Source organism: Seriola lalandi, unplaced genomic scaffold (assembly GCF_002814215.2).
Source record: "Seriola lalandi dorsalis isolate HSWRI2012SDOR001 ecotype SW California unplaced genomic scaffold, Sedor1 jcf7180002054599, whole genome shotgun sequence".
NCBI classification, from domain to species: Eukaryota; Metazoa; Chordata; class Actinopteri; order Carangiformes; family Carangidae; genus Seriola; species Seriola lalandi.
Genome location: NW_019525152.1, coordinates 475,890 through 496,925, shown reverse-complemented (window position 1 = coordinate 496,925; position 21,036 = coordinate 475,890). Strand labels below are relative to the sequence as shown.

The 21,036-nt window shown below is 42.4% G+C and overlaps 1 protein-coding gene across 1 annotated transcript in view; it reads left to right on the top strand.

Annotated features, from left to right (window-relative positions):
• Positions 1-1,044: 1,044 nt before the first annotated feature.
• Positions 1,045-21,036, top strand: part of nrip2 (nuclear receptor interacting protein 2) — a 27,400-nt gene continuing 7,408 nt past the window's right edge. Inside the window, exons 1-2 of the mRNA XM_023419404.2 lie at positions 1,045-1,762; positions 15,879-16,193. Of these exons, the coding sequence (XP_023275172.1) occupies positions 1,607-1,762; positions 15,879-16,193 (471 nt within the window). The 5' untranslated portion in view covers positions 1,045-1,606. The remainder of the gene's footprint in view (positions 1,763-15,878; positions 16,194-21,036) is intronic.

The following is a 21,036-nucleotide window of genomic DNA, read 5'->3' as shown; positions in this document are numbered from 1 at the left end:
TTCCAAATCATCAAATATGTGTGGCTGAGACGTTCAGACCACCTCTGATTGAAATCAGAACAAAATTGCGAGTGACTTCACATCTACAGAGCTGCGTGTGTCCCTCTGTGGCTGTAAAATGCCATCTGAATTCATTAAACATCATGTTCGACAGTCTGAATACTGATGCATGTGAAACATCCGGGAAAAGAGAGGAGCGGCGACCAGCAGGGGGCAGCACACGCTTTTGAAACATCACATTTCTCAGTAGGCAAACTAGTTTCCACTTCACCTTCACAAGGACTCCCTGTTTTATAATAAAAAAAAAAAATCATCATTCTTCCATTTCAGCTCTCTCTTTTGATACTATCATACATTTTCTGAAAGTAGAAGTTTCACATGAAACCTTCCATACCTGCGGGCTGAATCATCACCGATACAAATACGTGTCATCGTCATCTTCAGAGGTCAGGAACAAACACGGGTGTTATTTATAGATTTTGTTGGTGTGGACGGATGGACGGATGAATGAATGGAAGAAATTGGGTTCTTTAATTCCTAGTGGCTGGCACATAGAGGGGGGAGAGGGGGGGATCAATGGTTGCCATCAAGTGGTCCAGATTGATCCCCTGTGTGGGGTCAGACCACAGTGATCTCTCACACCTCCACAGCAGGGGGGGGGGGGGGGGGGGGGATACTGAGGCCAATCACTGCTTAAGGCAAACTGTGTTGGGCTGGGAAACAACGTGTCTGACATGATGTGGTGCCGCGGCTACAGAGTGTGTTTGTAGATTAAAGGTGGAGTGTAAAGGTTAGAAATATTACAGAGTGTTTGCTTTTTCTTTCTGTTTTTTTTCCGGGTGAGAGTCAACTGAGTAAATGTGCTGTGAATTCAGAGGTGAGCATGCGTCTGTGTCGAGTGTGTGACGGAAAGAGGAGGGCTGAGAGAGAGAGAGAGAGAGCGTGAGAGAGAGAGAGAGAGAGAGAATATACTCCTGAAAGCAGAGATGTGAGTTTAACACGCACACACACATACAGAGAGAGAGAGAGAGAGAGAGAGAGAGAGAGAGAGATATCCAAGGACAGACAGCACTGAGGGGAGGGAAAAACACACACTCTGTCACACCTACCCCACAGCCTCACACAGCCTCTGTAAGAGACAGAACTGGTCCTGACATTGTGAGGAAGATGAATGGCTGCATGAGAGGAGCATCCAGGACAGGACATTAGCTCCTGAAGCTGCTGAGACAAATACATGCCAAGGACTACAAACAAACAGAGAGAGAGAGAAAGAGAGAGAGAGAGAGAGAGAGAGAGAGAGAGAGAGAGAGAGGGAGCACAGCAAGCCCAGAGGGAAGGACAGCAGCGTTTCAGAGAGGGGTAAAACAGAGTGGAAGAGGCAGGTTCATTCTGCTGCTAAGGACCTTAAAAAGGATTTAAACTGCAGAACTAAAAAGCTGCATTTTGGGGTTTTGTCGTCCTCTCTGCAAACGGAAATCCACTCCTTCTCCTTCTGCCTGCAGAGAGCTCCCAGTCCACCTCCTCCTGCTGCTGCTGCTGCTGCGAGGTTACAGTCTCCGTGCTTCTGTGCACAGCACCAGAACAGACTGCTTTGTAGTCCGAGACCATGAGTGAGGCGAAGAAAGGTGAGCTAGCCATCCGGGATAAAGCCATTCTGCACCAGCAGAGGCGTCTGAAGCAGGCCACCCAGTTCACACACAAGGACTCAGCTGACCTCCTGCCCCTGGACGGGCTGAAGAGGCTGGGCACGTCCAAAGACTTGGTGAGTGGACTTTCAGATGAGTGCTTCAGGCAAATCAGTTCATAATTTGTCTCCATTGGAGATTGGAGAGGCTGTTGTCTGCGTTGCCATGTGCTGAGCGGCTGTTAAAGGTTGACTTTAAGTGGAAGAAGGTGTCAGAATTGTACAGTATCCTGTTGTGTCTCCGACAATATCTGAGAGAGAGATAGTACAAGGTGGTTAAGTCATATCGACTCAGCTTTGCAACACACAGTTCCTTGTCAAAACCTGACGCCTACGTTACCCACAATGCAACTCTAACCGCTGACCTGTTTGGTGGGATACTCAGGTGTCTTACGTTAGTGTCGGGTTGATGTGGCCTCGAGCCGTTAGCGTCTAGCAGAGAAGAGCAGCAGGCTGCAGGCGTCTGCTAAAGTCTCCAGACCCGACCGCCGCTGACTCAAGTGACATCACACGAGGACATGGCTCCCTCTGGACTTTTTCCACAGATGTAGTGTTGCTCTCCAGCACCTGTAAATAAACTTGTGTGTTGACTTCGGGGTGGAGTTCCCCTTTAATCACCATGTTGCCGCTTCGACACTTTACTTGTTGGCAAAGCGGAGAAAGATTATTTTCATTATCGATTAATCTGCTTAATTGATTAATTAAGTTTGTGAAGTGGCAGAAAACTGTAGGGCTGCAAGTAATTATCAATGTTATGATGTTTTATTATTTATAATCTGCTGATTATTTTCTCGATTAATACGACGATAGTGAAAAACATCAGCTATAATTTTGGTGATATATTTTTTTAATTGCTTGTTTTATTAGACCAACATCCCAAACCTTAAAGTTTATTGTCGATACCTTGTAAATTGCTCATTTGGTTATAAAATATAGTTGCTGATTAATAGTCTGTTGGTCTAATAAACTTACAGCTCTATAAAAATGCCCAAAACCAAAGATATTCAGTTTAAAGTGATATGAAAAAGAGAAAAGCAGCAAATCCCCACTCTGAAGAAACATCATGCATAAGGAGCAATTTTACTCCTAATACATGATAATAAGCACCATTTGCTTTAAACACTAATGCATTACTCTGCTGTGTGTGCTTTAAGTCATCAAAGGGAAATTCGTCATTGAAAGGGTCATGAAAGATTCAGAGCCCGGCACTCTCCATGCAGAGGAGGGAAGTCAAAGCTGGTCACATAGAGGCTGATGTCATTACACATTCAGAGATTTTAGGGTCGGCGTAGAAGATGAAAGGCAATCCTGCATGTAAAGTGGGACATGTCCAACCTCTTCACTTCCTCTCCTTCCAAAAAAGCCTCCTGAACTGACACTGTTATATTGTGTACACTCTGGAGGAACTCCCTGTAATAATCCTGACAATTTATTACTCTCTGCCTCTGACACAGTTCTGGTTTGATGGCAACTTCCCAGATTCCCCAGAGCTTTCCAAGAACCTCGACACAATCGCTCTGGCACTGGGAAGCAGCACTAGCAGCGCTCTGTGCTCTGCGAATATCACACTGTGATGAATTTAATGTCTGCCAGATTTTAATACCAACATTTGCTGCTAGAAAAACATTCCAACCCCCCCGCTCCTCTTCTCTGATGATAGATATGTTTTCTCTCTCTTCCCTCCTTAATGCACCGTGTCTTTCTGGTGTGACACATAATTTAAAACCACAAGTGTGGCAATAGTAAGTAGATGTTATTTAAGCTATAAATACCAATTTCTCTGCTGTAGATTTGTAGCCCAAGGCTTTATTGAAGGAAACGTTAGTCCACCACTTCTGCAGACTGAAATATCTCAACAACTGTTGGATGGATTACTGTGAAATTTCATGGAGACATTCACGTCCTCCTCAGGATTAATCATAGTAACTATGGTCCATCTAGTGCCATCATCAAGTCCAAATACCTTAAAAACAAATGACTTTTCTGTCAGCCTCAGCTGCAAAGCATAGTAAACATTATACCTGCTAACCATTAGCATGCTAGCATGTTATGTTTACTATTTGTGCGCACCATTTATCATCTTTGAGAACTTTTTCTGACGTTTTATATCATCGTTAATAAAATATCTTGCTGTTTTTTGACTGTTGGTCAGACAAAACAAGCAATTTGAAGACATAACTTTGCGTTTTGGGAACTTTTTTAAGACTGAAGAATCAAACAGGCAAAAAATGAGAAGAAGAAAACAACAGTAGCTGCGGCAAAGTAATAATTTGAAGATACACAAGTTATTTTTAAAAATATATTATCATCCAGGAGTTTGGGGCTCTGTATGAAACGAAGATACAACATTATACCTGCTAAACATCAACATGCTAGGATTGCAATTGTGAACATGCTGACGTTAGCTTTTTGCTAGCAGCTCTAAATCAGCGATGCTAGCATGTCTGTAGATAACCTGTTCCTGTGATGACAGCCAGAGTGGTTCATGCGACACAGATGAATCAAATGCTATTATACATAACACTATAAAAGATAAAACGAAAAAGTAATCTAAGTCATGATACGATTTTCCCCAAAACTCTATTAGATTCAAGGAGCTTAATGTTTCGCCTGAGATTCAATATCTCCTGCAGTGGCCTGAAAACGCTCTTATCAGAATACCAATTATCTTCTCCTTGAAGACAGAATGAAGCTCATCTCAATACACAATCTGTGGCGCAGACGTGGCCACAGGGAGAACAGTGCAATTTGCATGGCATCTGTAACAAGTGATTTTCGGTGTCAGAACAGCTTTGGGAACTGGAGGGAGGAGTGGAAATTGCCAGCAGTCCTCCGTCATGTCTGTATCTGTTCTCTGCAGAGAGCGCATCGTTCAGGCTTCGAACAGACAACGATGGGCTAAATGAAAAGAGAGCATGATGTGTTTCTGAGGTGGCTCACATACCGAACCTTTACAGACAAAAGATGAGATCATCCGGATGAGGCTGTCGCATCCAATTGTTTGTCTGTAGGCTGTCTGACTAAAAACCGGCCTCCTCCACTGTATATCCTGTTTTCATCTGAACATTTTCCTTTTGTTTTGTGACCTTCATAAACAAAGGTCATACCTTTACATGTCAGACATTGATCTTAGGGGGATAAATCATCATTTATATTTAAGCTTTTCTGTATTATTTGTAGGATTCATTGTTCAAGTATTTGTGAATTCACAGGACAAATCCATTAACTTAATTATCTAAAAAAGGCATAACAGAGTTAGTTTAAAGGTGTAGACTTCAACTCCTAAATTATTCCACTGCCCCACCGACGTCATTACTAGCATTTTGGGAAATACCCTTGTTGAGAGTTGGATGAGAAGAAGATTTGGCAGAAGGTTAGCGTATAGCATAAAGATCTGCTGAGCAGCACCTCTAAGAGTCACTTATTAGCATGCTATATCTTGCTTGTTTAATCTGTACAATTAGAGCAACACAAAAATGTTTATGTTGTTGTTTTACGGGAAGTTATGTGCTATTTCTTAGCGAAGGACGGCTTGTCCATGTTACATTTGTATTGTGTTAATTATTGAGCTTTTGTGGTGCTGGTATGTGTATTTTCTACTTTGTGGCAGAGCCAAGCTAGCTGTTTCCGGTCTATGCTAAGCTAAGCTAAGCTAATCGCCTCCCGGCTCCAGCTCTATACTTAACACACAGACACGAGAGTGGTATCAGTTATCTAACTCTCGCCAAAAGAGCAAATTAAGCACGCTTCCCAAAAAACGTGAGATATCCCTTTAAATAATCAAATTAACAGTCCGCTGCTACACGCTCGCTCACTTCAAATCAGTAAAAACGGTGCACAGTCTTTGGTGTTTACACTTGCTAAAGAGAACCATGCACAGATCTTCTAGCTGTAGCCTCGTCTTTCTCCCTGTTAATTTCTGCTAGCTGGCCTGTCCTGCCTGGTGTGTAATTCAGCAGCCGAGCCCATTACGTAAGAGTGAATTTGTTTTGCTGCTCTTTAGCCTGAGGTCCTCTCACTCTCAGCAGCAGCAGCAGCAGCAGCATCAGCAGCAGCAGCAGCATCACTCCGGCCATGTTGTGCTGCAGAGTGAGGGAAGCGATGAGCATGAAAAGGGCAAAAATCCTCAGCTCTAACACAGGAGCGATGGAGGGGAAGGAAAGAGGCGACGGGAGATGGGGTCAGGGAGGACGCACGGTTTAGTGGAGCAGTTTTTATATAACACGATGTAGAGCGTGGAGTAGATGCATGGGTGGAGGAAGTGAGGAGAGTCAACAGGAGTGAATGTGTGTGTTTGGGAGATTGAGTTGGAAACATCTGAGCCCGGTTACATCAACACCTGAGCTCATCACCGACCGAGTTATTGTGTAACCACTGTGTAACCTCACTGTTTTTTTTTACTGTACACACTCAACATTTACTTTACAAGGGAAATAACACATGAAGAAGAAAGCAACGAGGTTGGTTCATGCAGCAAATCAGAATTTTTAAAGGACAATACCATCATTTATGTTGAAGCTCCCTACATGTAATCAGTTGTTTCATTTAAAGTTTTTACATTTTTATGCCCAAAATGTGGAGGATGAACTGTTTTTTTTACATGATTTAGTGATTCCATGATGTTACTCTTTAGTGAAACTTTGGTTGGTTTTACTATAACAAAAGGTCGACTTTAATGTTGGCTTTAAAGGGTCACTACACCCAAATTACAAAAAGACCCAAACACAACAACAAAACCACCAAAACTGCACCTTAGTCCAATTCTGAGGCACGTGCACTTCATTTGAGTAATATGATTTTATGCTAAATTATACTTTAAGTCCACTACATTTCAAAGGGAAAGAGAGTTTTTTTAGCTTTAGCTTTAGCATTGCAATCTCAACTTACACATTTTGTCTGAAGCCTTAAACTGTGTCACGTGTTGTTTTGGTTTTACTCTCTGAGGTTTGGAGACATCTTTTTTTTCTGCTCATAGAAACTATTTCCTCAGTGGAAAGTAGCTCTGATTAAAGCTGTTGACACTGAGGTTTGTGGTCCAGACAAATGTGGACAAAGAGATATTCAGTGCAGATAAAAACCCAGTTAATAAGTGATATAGATAGATGATTTATATGTAATGTGTAACTTCAAATATTGTCACTCTTGCAGCTGCTAACTAGATTTTTAGGTCATAACTGCTATTTTATTAGAAGGAAATGGAGAATGGAAAGTCGCACACTGAGTAACTGATGCATTTATTTCAACTTAGAAGTATCGATGTTTGAATATTATCAAGCACTGCACTAGAAATATTTTTAAAAATGACATCAGCTGTTTTGGATTTCACTGAAGAAGTTTGAGTGAGTGTTTTGGTAAAAAAAAAAAAAAAAAAGATTTTTCTGTCATGAGCAAACTACATTTTAGAGAAATTTTGTTAATATATGGTTTTAAAATAGTAAAATGAAAAGGTAAAACACTGGCTACTGGAAGCTTGAACTCATAAAAATTGCCCTTCAAAATCTCATATCGGTCTAATTTTCTGCTGCTGCAAAGCCTCGCTCTTCTTCTTCTTCCTCCCGCAGCTTAACTGTCCGTTTGCTCATGTCCCTCTCTTACAGCTGAGCGAGTCTGCAACCTGTGTGTGTGTGTGTGTGTGTATGTGTGTGTGTGTGTGTGTGTAGACCTGTCTACTCTAGACACTGAGGTCTCCAGGTATTTCTGAGGATGATCAAAAGCTACAGAACTGGGCTTGGATGTAGAACTGTGCTTTAGGAGGAGCAGAGCAGAGCAGGAGGAAAAGAGGGGAACAGTGCAGTTGGTTTATTGAACATTACGTCCAATTTTAGTCAAAACACCCTGTTGGCCATTTAAAGAACATTTCTACCAACAGAAAAAAAAAAAAACAATGTGGAGAGGTGTTATTCTTTTGTCAGACCTGTGTTTTGTGAACTCGCTGCGCTCCTGTCCTTTCATAGTCATGGATTTGTAGAAACAGATGGTGAACAGTACATCACATCCTGGAACAGCTTCTTTTATATTCATATGCATTCTGATTCACTTGCCAAACTCAATTGTTTATTCCCCCCAGAAGGCAAAGTAGCACTTCAAAGTGAAGAGCAAACACGACAATGCGACTCGGTGTGATCGCCAGCCTCCCGGGATTTTCGTCTCTTCCTGCGCCTTCTTCCCTCCAAAACAAACCGCGTTAAATCGCTTCAGATGCCGGCTTTATTATTAGCTCCGGGACAATTAGGTGGGCTGGAGAGGGGTTAGTGTGAACCTGTCTCTCTCTGTGTCATCTGGAGCTGTGGATGGGTTGCAACACTCCCTCAGCTGCTCCCCCAGTGCTGTGTCGGAAGACAGGAGGCTAAATATACATCGGCAAAAACAAAGAACGACACAGCAAACCCCAGCAACAGAAGAGGGGAGAACACATAATGATACTGGCAGAGGAACAGAGGGAGGAAACAAGAGGAGCAGGAGGAAATATTTGTCGTGAACGACGAGGTGTGACTTCGTGTTTTTAATCATTTCAATTCTTAGCAAAAGTTCACGCAAATGTGTGGAAGCAAAAAGAAACTGGAGTTGCGAGTTTTGAAAGGGAGATTTGGGGAATACGGCTGCAACCAATGATAATTCTAATTATTGGTGCATCCATTGATTATCTTTAAAATTAATTAATCAACTGATTAGTCTATAAAATATTACAAAATAGCAAAAGAAATTGTGATAACACGCTAATTCTCATGAAGCTGGAACCAGCAAATATTTGGAATTTTTGCTTGATCGACAACTTACACAACTGACGTTCAAATTGTTATTGATTAATTCTTTGTTGATTGAAGGCTCGGGGCATAGCTGAGGGCGGTGACATCACAAAGTCACAGGAAGTCCAGACGGCTGGTTTTAAGGCTCAGTTTCTGAATACAGGCTGTGTGTGTTTCTCTGTGGACTGAGGCTTTGATACTTTCACAGTATTAATATAGAAGCTAGACCTGATCTATAATCACACTACACATGGACACAGACCTTTACACTGGAGGAGCTTTAAACGGTAAGGAGTTTTGGAAGTTAGTCGGATGATTTATGAGTTTCAGCCCTAAAAAAATTTACATTTTGTAAAATCTAGATTTGAAAAAATAGATTTTAATAGAATAGTTTGACATTTTTGGCTTCAGTTCACAAAGTCTGATTCATTTCGATTCTCGATGATTCAGTTTCAGTTAAATATCAATGTACATAAACAGCTTTTCTACACGTTCAAAACACTTGAGCAAGAATAATAATAAAAAACCTTGCTCCACTTACAGGGCGCCATCATTATCCATGTCAATATGCATTATGCATACTTTGAAAAAATAAATGCTGTCCCATACACCTACACATGGACTGCCAGTGACAGATGGTTCATGTAAGTGCAGACGTCCACTTTAATTATCACTTTGAGCACAGACAGGACAGAAAGTGAAAGTCTGTTCACTAATTCATGAGCAGTCCTGTAAACTGGATCCACACAGACTGTAATTATTCACCTCGCAGTTGACGAGACCGTCGTGACTCAAGGCGGCTCGTACAGCAGACATCATCTACGCCACTTTTTTATCTTTAAATGACCTTTTTGTGCAGGTTGTAATAACTCCATTTCAACAAAGCAGACATTTCACACATCAACTGAACCAACACGTCACTCGTCTGCTCATTTTTACTGAGAATTTTACTCAGAATCCATCATGGATCATTCAAATAAATAGTTTGTCAGCAGTAATGTGAGATAAAAACATTCTTTTATAGATTGGAAAATGAAAAACTTTTAATTAATTAACAATGAACAAAATGCAATTACCCTCGTGCTGGGGCCAAATCATCAGACGGGCCCGGACGGCGTCGAAGGCTTTTCAGCCACTTGAGTTTTACCTGCAAATTATATTTCATGGGGGATTTTAGGATTTGAAGGGACAGAGAGCAACGTAAGAAAACAAAGATGTAAAATGAGAGTGAGGTGAAAGTGGACGGGCGGATGAAGCTGCCAGAGGCTCGTGGTTCGATACGAGCGGATGCCAGCCGCTTGGGACCTCCATCAGAATGAGAAAGAGGGCATTACAAAGCTCACGTGACCGGCTGGATGAGAGAGAGAGGAGCCTGTTGCAGTCAGATAATTAGTCCACATGGCAATTAGCCTCTAATCTGACTCGCAGAGGGAGAAGCATAGAGAGAAAATGAAAGTGAGGAAGAGAGACAGAGAGGATGAAGAGCGCTGGCGTCAGTCATTAACAGTTGTGTCTCGCTCTCTCTGTGTCCGTCCCGCTGGCAGAGGACCGGTCTGGACTGGTTAGTGTTCAGGGGTCACCACGGGAACCACATCAGCAGAATCAGCAACAGACCACGTATGAACAGACACAAAGGAGCACAGCGTCTGTGAGACAGGCGACCAGCTTCAGATCGGGATTTTACCCCAAGTCATTGCAACAATCCTCCGTTAATATTCTGTTGCATGAAAATGAACATTGTGCAATTATGGATTAGTCCATATTTTTCTAATGGCTAACAACGTTAGTCAGCGAGTCAACGAGACTCTCGAGGGGTCGTATACACTTCCTGTCTCCTAAGTAAGCATTGCGAAACAACACAAGGGCAGCTGGTATAAAATGTGACAATAGCTAATATTAATATCTCGCCCTATCTGCATCTTATCTGTATTACTGAGACAGAAACAGATCTCGAATAAAGTTAATGTCCTAAAAAGGGTGGGAAACCCATGTGACACGGATACAGGAAATGATTCTAAGTGCGCCGTCTCCTCTCGACGAACACTGTGAGCTTCTCGTGGAAAAGAAAGAGTGGAAGATGTTATCTCATGAGGAAAATGCAGACTGATGGAGTTAGTATGAAATAAATGCTGTTAATTCTTTGTTAGGCAGAATAAACCTCGGTGAAAGCTGCACACAGTATCACACAGTGAGGAGCAATGAACGTTCAAAGTGATTTCGTCCAAAAATCATTCTGCATGCTGCGGAAAATGAGCAAACAGATTTCACCTCAGTTGGTTCAACAATAAAAAAAAACAAAACAAAACTTACAGCCAAATGAAGCGTAACAGCAGGTTGTAATGTGTGTAATAGATAAAGTCTTCGCGGGACGAGGCTGCCTAACGTCTTCATTCGATTTCATGACAATGAGTCCACGAGGACGCCGCGTGATTGATGCCAATTCACATATTCTCTGCCCGTTAACAAGCAGTCGGCACAAAACGAGGTGAGAAATGTGGTGAAACCTCGGGATGTGTCACAAGGGAAGAAACTTCGCCTCGCATGATGATTCATCAAGAGGCTTTGCACACAGTTCGGTTTGAAGCAGGTGCGCTGGATAACGAGTTTTCAGAGTCTGACACCGTGGGGCCCGTCTCACTTAGCAATGTGTAAAAAAAAACTAAAAAGTTAATGTTAATGTATTCTGGGGAGAGGCTTGTCATCCTTAAAGTTTTGGAACCACATTTCCCATGATGGTTTGGGGGGAGGATTTAAACAGAAAGTATAATCTTGTACAGCTTTTGAAGGCAATATATTTGTTTATATTTTTCCCATTAGCACCATTAAACATGCGCTGAATTAGCTACTAGCAGTTCCCGTTTGCAACGTACACATGGACGCACCGACAACTCTCACCGGTTTTACTGTGATACAGAAGAAAAGTGAAAAACCTGATGATTCTCAAGCTCAAGTTCTGCAGTAAAAAACACCCCTTCCTCGCAGTTTGAAAACTCTCTGCACTATATTAAGATGTACTCAAAGATCAAGTGCGAGATTATCGGGGGCAAGCGTTGCAACACCGAGTGCCGCCTGCTTGCGGCTTTGCTGTTGCTCCAAAATGATTGGCTCTGCAGCCGACCCCGGAGCGGCCAGGGCTCGGCAGAAACAGACGCCAACCATCAGAGGTTCGCAGGGAGAGAGGAACGAGGCTGAAATTACATTGTGATCGTTGCCTATCAGATTTTACTTCCCTGCAGTCTGATGAGAAAAACATCTCTCAATATAAGAGCCCTATAATCAAACTCTCAGGATTCCCTCCCGCCTCCTCTCCAAATTATTAGAGCTTGACATAATTTCCCGCCATCATATCCTTTGCCTGCTGAATAAAAACAGTGTGGTGTGAAACGAGACCTGATAAGAGGTTGTATTAAAATTATATTTTCCATGCTTTTGCTGATTCACACGCTATATGCAAATAAACCTTGATCTGCCCCGTTTGCATCCTCTTTGACGAGCAGCATATTTGTAAGAGCATAATTGCCGTTAATAAATCCAGCGAGAGCTGAGGCGGGAAACGGATCAGCTGACGACAGGCCTGACAGGCCGCAGGAAGAAGCTAAAGTCAAGAACACAACAATAGAAAAGGCACTTGAGCCCAAAGTGGAGATCCTGATTGAATTTGATCAGTTCGAATGAGGAGAAGCTCGATGTGGAAGCTCCTGTTTTAGGAGGCTCCTGCAGAGAGGAAAGAGGAGGAGGAGATTAGCGTCACTTATCCAAGGCTCAGGGTTATGGTTGGTTTGATGGAATCAGTGGAAGGAATATTGACTTTTATTGATTGCAATGGAAAGACAGATGGAGAGAGGAGGAGAGGAGGTATAAGGGAAGAGAAAGAAAAGGAAGAAATGAAAAGCAATGGAAGAAAGGGAGAAGAGGAGCAACAAGGAGAGGAAAAACATAAAGGATGTATATGAGGAAAGAAAAGGAGATAAATGGAAAATGGAAGACAATCGGACACAATAGGAGCAATAGGAGAGGAAGGGAAAGGAAATTATGAGAGGAAAGAGAACAGGTGGTAATAGAGGAAAAGGAAAGGAAAGGAAATGGAGGAAATTGGGAAAGGAACCAAATATAATGGAAGGAAATGAGGAGGAAAGGAAAGAATGTCAAACAAAATAAATAAAAGGGAATGGGAGGAAACAAGGAAAGGAAAGGAAATTAAGGAAAGGGAAAGGAGAGAAAAGATAATTGTAGGAAATTGGTAGAGGAGAGGAAAAGAAAAGAAAGAAATTAAAGGAAAAGAAATCAGTCGACTGCAGAAACCTGTTCTCTTTATTTTACAGTAGATGTTTGATTTATAAATTCTCCCTTTGACCTCAGGGGCAGATAAAAAAAAAAAAATCTGTAGAGGTGTCGGATTGAGCTTCAGATCCACAGATGGAAGTGCGACAATCAAACGCTCCTGAAGCACGTGACAGATAACGCAGAGCAAAGACCAGCGACTCTCAGACGTGACCAGGCATGAGATGACTTTATCACATCCATCGTAAGGTTACACCGCCTCCTTCTCTCGGGGCCCTGACTCCTTTTCCTTACTTATTTCTCTCTCTCTCTCTCTCTCTATTCTCTCTGTCTTCCTCTTGCTCACCGGTCCATGAAATCCTCCTCCACTTCTTTCAAATTCAGCTCAGGAATTATTATTATATATTTTTTCAACAGCAGAAGCTTAGATTGCTGTGCGCATGTTAATCAGAGAAGAACGTCAGATAATGACCAATAACGTTTTGTTCTGGATGATGATGACAGCGCACGACGCCATCGTCCAGTAATGTGTCATCTGAAAAACACATGGCACGTCCAGGGCTGACTCACAGCGCTCTCTCTAAAATATCCCCGCACTATAAGCGAAGGGATCTCCCACCTGGTGGCCCGTAACGTCCCGCTGCACGGGTCGACGGGGGCTCAGAGGTCATGTGACAGTGACACGCGCTGCACTGATGGACCATGAAGGGAGCTCCTGCCATCACGTACAGTAACAGCGACGTTTAAAGGGTCGTTTTCTCCGACGTGAACATTGTGAAGTAGGTAAACAAACCAATTTCTATAAAAGTGTCAGACTGCAGGCGCAGCAGCCTGGTGATTGTATTAGGGGAGGAAAACAAGCGGTAAGCAGATGGGGATGTCCTTTATGAGACTGGCATTTGCCCAAGATACTTAAACTGGCTCTCCAGATACCGGTGTGGGCTGGTACGGCGAGTATTGCTCCAGAGGAGAGTTTTCCATGACGTTTGGTAAAAAGACAAAGCTCCCAACAAGATAAATCCTGTAGAGAGATGAAGTCATGGCCGTCATTTCCTTTTCTGGCGTCTGTTCCTCTACGTTCTGCAACTCCGGGCCGACTTTATGAAAAGATGAAGCTCGTTCCTGATGTTTATAAGATGAATCGGCTCCAGTAAAGCCGCTGCAAAAACCCGGAAATGAGTTCCCTCGTCTCAAAGTCACTGTCAGTTTTGAGTGTGTTTTTGGTTGCATGGCTGAAATAAGGTCAGTGGTTAACACAAGCTTAGAAAAGGGTGGCTGCTAACAAGTGGCTAAATGAGAAGGATAAAATCAAAGACTGTTCTAACGGCAGAATTGAGTATATTTACATTTAGTTTGGAAGCTTATATTCAAAACCAATAAAGATATTTGATGCCATGACTTTTGATGACTGAAACCTGCTTTCCCTCTCAGTAAAATGACGGATCAGTTGTTTTTTTCTTTAATGTTATTTCATGACGCATGTTTGTTCACGTGAACATCTTTTAATATCCTGGTGATTTTTAGAGTCAGAGAAACCTTGAAAGGAAAGCAAATGCTTTGTGTTTTATTAATGCGGAGACTCGGCTGGTGTCGGGTGACCTGCTGTCTCAAGCTGTCTGAACTCAGACTCTGTACTGGCAGAACAGCAATGTGATTATGGAGAAACAGACGGTTTAAATGCAATTTACTGTTTGTATGATCCAGAGAGGAACAGCCACTCACTGGCCACATGTTGTTTTGAAACAGTGGAAACCTGCCGTTAATCCAGACACACAAGTATTAAATATCTACAGCAGAATTGTAACGTTCGCGTTGTACGTAAGAAAAGAGATATCGTCTCCGAAGCCGTAACAAAAACACTTTGTCAACACATTGTCTTCCACAAGTGCTTCGTGTATTGAGTCTCCAGGGTGTGAAACTGTCGAATGAAAAAACCCAGGTGACCCTCAAAGTGTGTGTGTGTGTGTGTGTGTGTGTTAGCAAAAACACATTGCCACAAGGCTCGTGGAGCAAAAACAAAACCATTGCAGAAATCCTTCTTCTTTTTCTTTTTGGTCTCCTTCTGACAGTGATGACCTGAAAGTATGAACATAAGCCCTTTGAATCGTCTTTTCATTACACGATAATGTGACCTTCATTTTCGGCTGCACGGTTTAGAAAAGCTGTTCTTTTCCACTGGAGTTAAAGTTAGCAATTTAAATCTCGCTGTGTTATTTGCGTGGAGGAAAAAAGAAGGATGAAGGTGGAAGGAGGAAAGAAGTGTCTGAAAATGTCAAGGCAAGGGCTCGAATTTTAATAACACAGGTGCCAGACTGGGAACCGCTAATGACTATTAATGACGCATGAAAACAAACGATCTTATTCCCATATCTCTAAATCAATACAGTCACTGGTCGAGACGCAAAGAAGGATTTGACAGATGTGCAAATATGTTGGTTTGCTAATTTTGAACAGCAGCTTGTCTGTTTGCTAATAATCTACTGAATGTGCAGATGATCTAGTTATGACATGCTCCTTTAACACAGTGACCTACATCTCTTGTTTGTTTTGGGGTTTTATATTTGATTAAATGTATCTTAGCTCGTGGTGCGTCACTAGCTATCTGTAACATAGTCTGTTAAGATAATACTTCTTTAAATATTTATCTTTTCACCATGCAAAGGAGCGTAGACAAGCACACGCTGCTTATTGAATGACACATTGAATTTACTGAGGGAGCAACAGCTGTCACATCACATTGTTCAACACTGTGGTGTTTCACAGATTTATTCACTCTGTAGAGACTCAGAAAAGACGTCTGTCATTCGGGGGAAGACGTTGAATAGTAAGAGAGAGAATTGCTTGGTTGAGGTCGTGTCTTCAAATGTCTAACCACGAGTCTACAGGCCGAAAAGATTCATTTTCACTTCATTTTAAGGTCAAGAAAAGTCGCAAAAATCTCTCATTTGAGACCCTGTAACCCTCATTTTTTTTGTAAAACCAATTTTCTTGAAAAATGACTGAATCAACTGCGCAAGCATCATTGAACTTCTCAGTATCGACTTTCACCAAAGCCCTTTTGATGGGCAGAACCCACATCTGAGCTTTCGTCACCCGCTTGCACAATCTTCCTGAGAAAAATCCTTCCACCTAACATCCATTTCTCTCATGTCTCCCCCCTTGTCTAGCAACCTCACAGCATCGTCCAGCGCCGCCTGCTGGAGGGAAACATCACACGGCTGCGAGGGGAGGCCCGGGACCCCGGCAACAGGGTTCGGTCCCCGCTGGCCGACACCAAGGACGGAGCCGCCGACGCCGAGGAGAGGAGCGAGAGCACGGCCGACGACTCCACAGAGGAGAGGGAGTCTCTGGAGGAGAGCGAGAGGAGCTTACGGTCGGACGAGGAGGACGACAGCAGCGAAGCCGGAGCCAGACAGACGGCCGAGAAGACCGAGGGCACGGAAGACTCGACCCTCCTCACAGCTCTGGTTGTTCAGTGCAAGGTACCGCGACAGGCCCGTCTATCATCACCCACATTCAGTGCTTTTTCTTTTTACTACTGCACAAAAATTGAAAAGAGGAGACGATACAAAGACAACACTATCTGCTCCCATGACTCATCGTTTAGAGCCTGCTCTTCATTTAGTCTCCTTTTCACAGCACAGCAAAGGCTTGGCAGCACCCAGTGGTTGTCTGACTGGATCAGAAAAACAGATAACGGAGTCACGGTGACCCAAAGTACAACCACGTACACACGGACCTCGGATAGATTAGATGTCATGTTACGGGGCAAAGCGTGAAGGCGTCAGCTCAAAAAGAGTTGGGAAAAACTAAGAATATATTTGGCATCTCGGAAGCTTATTGAAAACTCGTGTTTAACCCACACGGTCACTGAGAGTTAATCTTATCTGCTCAGATCAGCCAGTAAAAAACTTGGCACACCAATGCAGCGGCGCTATGGGATTTGCCCCGATACGTCCGATGGCCAGTCCGACTATAGTTCATCCTCTCACTCGGGACCTAGTTTTGGCCTCTTGTACCCAAAACTGTTTCCCCTTTAAGGATAACTCCTCACTACGGCCCACTTGTAGATCACCGTCACTCTATTGCCAGTCTCATTAAGCTAACTGAGGCAACTTTTTATGTTTGTTGAAACCCGAAATACCGCGGACGACGGTTGTGGGGGTTAGGGTTAGTTTACCACACTTGTGCCCCACATTGACCCTTGTAGCCTTAAGGATCAATACTCACATAAAGCGAATACTACTCTTTAAACTAGCCTTGGCGTCTCAGGGCCTCCGCTTATATTTTGCAGTGATCCACCAGCTCTCATGGGAAACTCTGCAGAGCTCTGCTGTCAGGTGCCACGTGCAGATCCTCGATGACGATTGGTTCCTTGACCAACAGCACTATCAGCTGGTGCTCACATTAACGTTCTTCTGTTCGGCTCGTACGGCGAAACAAGATCTTGACATTGCTTTCGGGTAAATGGGTGACGATGCAGAGGATGACACAAAGATGTATTTTGAAGTTATTAAACTGCTGCGACTCTGAGAAGACACTAGAGCGAACTCAGCACCCGGCGATTATCTAGTATTAGAGGTACGAAGCTACAAAGGAGTCAGGGTTTACCTGGTATTATTTTCAGCTTTTATTAAGGAGTTAAGGGTTAAAATAAGGGGTGTGTATTTGGGATATCTTCAATTTCCAATCTGATCCCCTAACCTCACGACTTACAGAGAAATGGCAGGTGGTTCTCTGAACACTAATTTGTATTTTAGGGGAAAGCCCATGTTGCATTTTAAACAACCCCATTAGCAGACAAAACAAAATAGAAAACTGCACCATTATGCATGAAGTGACTCAGTATTCAAGCTTGCTATTAACTGTCTTTTCTTACAATTATTCTGAAACACATTAGGCATTAATGGCTGTCTGGTTTCACACGGAGATGCACCCTGTGGTCCCACATCCAACAAACTCAACCCGACAATGACTAATGTATGCAGAAAGGTCACACAAAGCACTGATTTACGATATCGAACAACCAGGGAAGGTTGATACTGAATATTTTAAGGGGTTAAAGCTGAACGACACGATATTCAACATGAAGTATCTGCTGAGAATGACGGACCAGCAGTATATAATCATTTACATTACATAACAAATACAGAGGGCGGGTTTATTTCCCTCGCACATCTGGGTTTTCTGTATTGACTTTAAAACCAAAAAATTAACTGACAACAGCTTTGATAATGGATTAGTCGTTTATCGAGCAAAATTGCCAATATATTTTTGCCTGTTATCGATGATGAAAATATTAAACACTCGACCTGTAACCAGGGGCCGTAGAGGCGACGTCTAGATTCTGATATTAGAGAATTACAGCCAAGCATGACAGCCGAGGATGGAGCCATCTTTAATTCTTTGAAAGAAATCAATCCAGTGATCAAACAAAGCGTATTCCCGTGGTGTTTAAAGTATGTGGCGCAGCTCCTGTGAGTCCTGCGGGACAGTATTTAGAATCAGTAGTTCACTATTCTATTAGATTCAGCGTTTTCCCCCCCTCGTTACTCGTTGTGCTTTGCTCGGTTTTATCATCAACTTATTAAATGCAAAGTGTTCCTCAGTTTCTCATTCGGCTGCTATTTTTAAACTTCAGTGCTCTGACAGACAAAGGAGCAGGTTTGTGGGGCTGCTGATAAGGCAGTGTGCCTGCGAGGACAAAGGGGACTGGGCTCAGTCTGTACAGAGCGTGAGGGATCAAAACAAGGCTCATGGAAACTCAACGTGTTTATTTCCGAGGGGGGATATATCCTCGGGTCAAGTGGGTGAGGTATTGATTTATGAAGGAGATGACGGGGGAGAGAAAGATATACAGATATGTTCTTTGGAACCAGGATGGGTGCTGGACAACACTCTGATTTATTTTACTGTTTTTAACCTGTAATATAAAAAAAAATACATCCAGTAGATATTTTGATTTGATTTTGAGGGTTATTTGTTCTGTTTTTTTGAATTTTCAAGTCCACTGAATCAGTTAAAGCTGGCTGATTATAATATTACTGTATATATAAAGTGGAAATCACCTCTTCCCAGAGCCTATAGTGATGTTCTCAACCAACAGTCCCAAACCTGAAACATACCACTTACCACAGTATTAACTGAAAATATTCACATTTGAGAAGCTGAAACTTGCATAAAAAACATTAACAATTAATTTATTGTAATTCCTAAAAATATATTTAAACTACACGAAATAACCTGTTGCTGGAGCTGCAGTGTTTCTGGAAGTAAATGAGAATAAAAGACCATAAAGTAGCTGAGATGTATTTGCATTTTATAGTGGAAAGATTTATGCATGGTCTGACACACGGTTAAACAGTGTGACGTTGGTGTCATCATGATGCTTATATCACATACATGCAGAGCTGCCATATGTCCTGAGTATATTCCTCATTCTTCCTGTATTATTTCCTGTTTTATACATGTTCCCACTTGTGTACATGTTGCATGACATCAAGTGACAGGATGCCGAATAGAAAGGGAGCGCTACAGACAAGAGGTCCCATAAACCACCACAATCTGCTGCGCTGTAGATGAAACATGTCTTTGTGACATGAAGTGCCCTGCAGGCAGCAGAGCAACTGTGAGACGCAGAAGAGGAAGAAAAAGAGAAATGTCAGTGGAAACCAGGACAATCTGCCTGTTAGCATTTGTACTGTAAAAATCTATTTGACTCACTGGAAAATCTGAAAGAAATATGCAGTTATTTGCTTTTTTGATGAGCGTTAGCGACTGTTAGGTTAGCATAAATACTATGGGGGGGTAAACAAACTATAGATAATCTGCTCATTTGTGATCTTTAGAGGTGTTAGTAGGAGTATTTTTTCACTTTGGACAGAGCCAGTTTAATTGTTTTCTCTGTTTCCAGTCTAAGTTATGCTAACTCTTAGCTATGAGTTAGCTCTTCGCTATGCTAATTATCTCCTGGCTTCATATTTAGTTCGTGGACAGACATGACAGCGACAGTCTTTTCATTTTAACTCTAGGCAAGAAAATAAAATGTCAGCACTGATTGATTTTTTGAGGTGGAAACAAGCTGAGAACTGACCTGTACATAGTGAACTCATTAGCTGCCTAGTCACACAACCAGCAGTTATGGAGCAATGTTATCATTCATTTGGAGTTGTGTGTCTGGTCATCTAAATAATATAAATCCAATATTCACTCTCTTTAAGCTGTTTTTGGTCTCTACCAACTCCTGAGGCAAATATCCGGCTGTTTGGCGGCGAAATGATTCACTGTGTTCACGTGCTAGTTGCTAACTGTGGTATGTCTGTTGTTTTGGTGCAGGGCAGCCAGTATACTGTAGGTTTTTGGAGCTTTTTTTCCAGACATTAACTGACTTCTGTTGAAAACAATGCAATGAGTGGTGAGAGTGAATCAATGCAGTAAAGCTCCGGGCTGTAAAACCAAAACAATCAGCTGAAAGATGTAAAAAAAAACGTTTCCTAGAGTTGAGGGGAACTACACAGTTGAGTCATTCATCACTATGAGCGGCTACTTTCACACATAATTTGATCTATCGTTATGAAATATTGATAATAACCACTTTAAAGATATAAATAATCACGCTGCTGTAGCCGACTGTGATTTCTGAGTTCATAAACTGAATCACATGACATCGCATGACTGACTCATCAGTTAAATGTGCACATACGGTATGAGTCACATGGCCGGTCTTTCATGCTGTAGTGATGCATTTGAGATCATTAAGTCTGAAAAATCAAAGTGCACTGAGATAACTAAAGAATCAGCATCCTGTTGGGAGACAGTCAGCAAACTGAACTCAACAGATCAGCACAAAATAAAAAAAGAACAACAACTCAAGTGGTGTGTGATGGTTTACAGAATAACCTTGTTAGCTTATTTTTAACTTGATTATTAAGTGTAAGGCTGCTCAACCATACACCTGCAGCATTTAGAGTTTTAAAACTCCAGCACAGAATCAATACAGATCAAGTTACAACCACAAAATAACATCTGACTCAAAACGAGCGCCGGCTTGGAAACACTCCACCAGTGGGAGGTTTGTTTTGTTTTGTGCGAAGCTGATTAACTGTCGCTTTGGACTTTATTTTTTCAGTTTAGCAGTTTCACAAACGTGCGGCAGCCGGTTGGATTTATTCAAAAGAAAAGAGATCAGTGGTTTTCAAAGGCCCCCCCCCCCAGAGTTGTGTTCATGTGTGTAGAGACTGATTGTTTCCCCACACACGGCGGTGTCAGGCTGAAGTGGAAAATCACACTGTGACACCAAAATCCCCCCCCCCCCCCCCCCCCCCC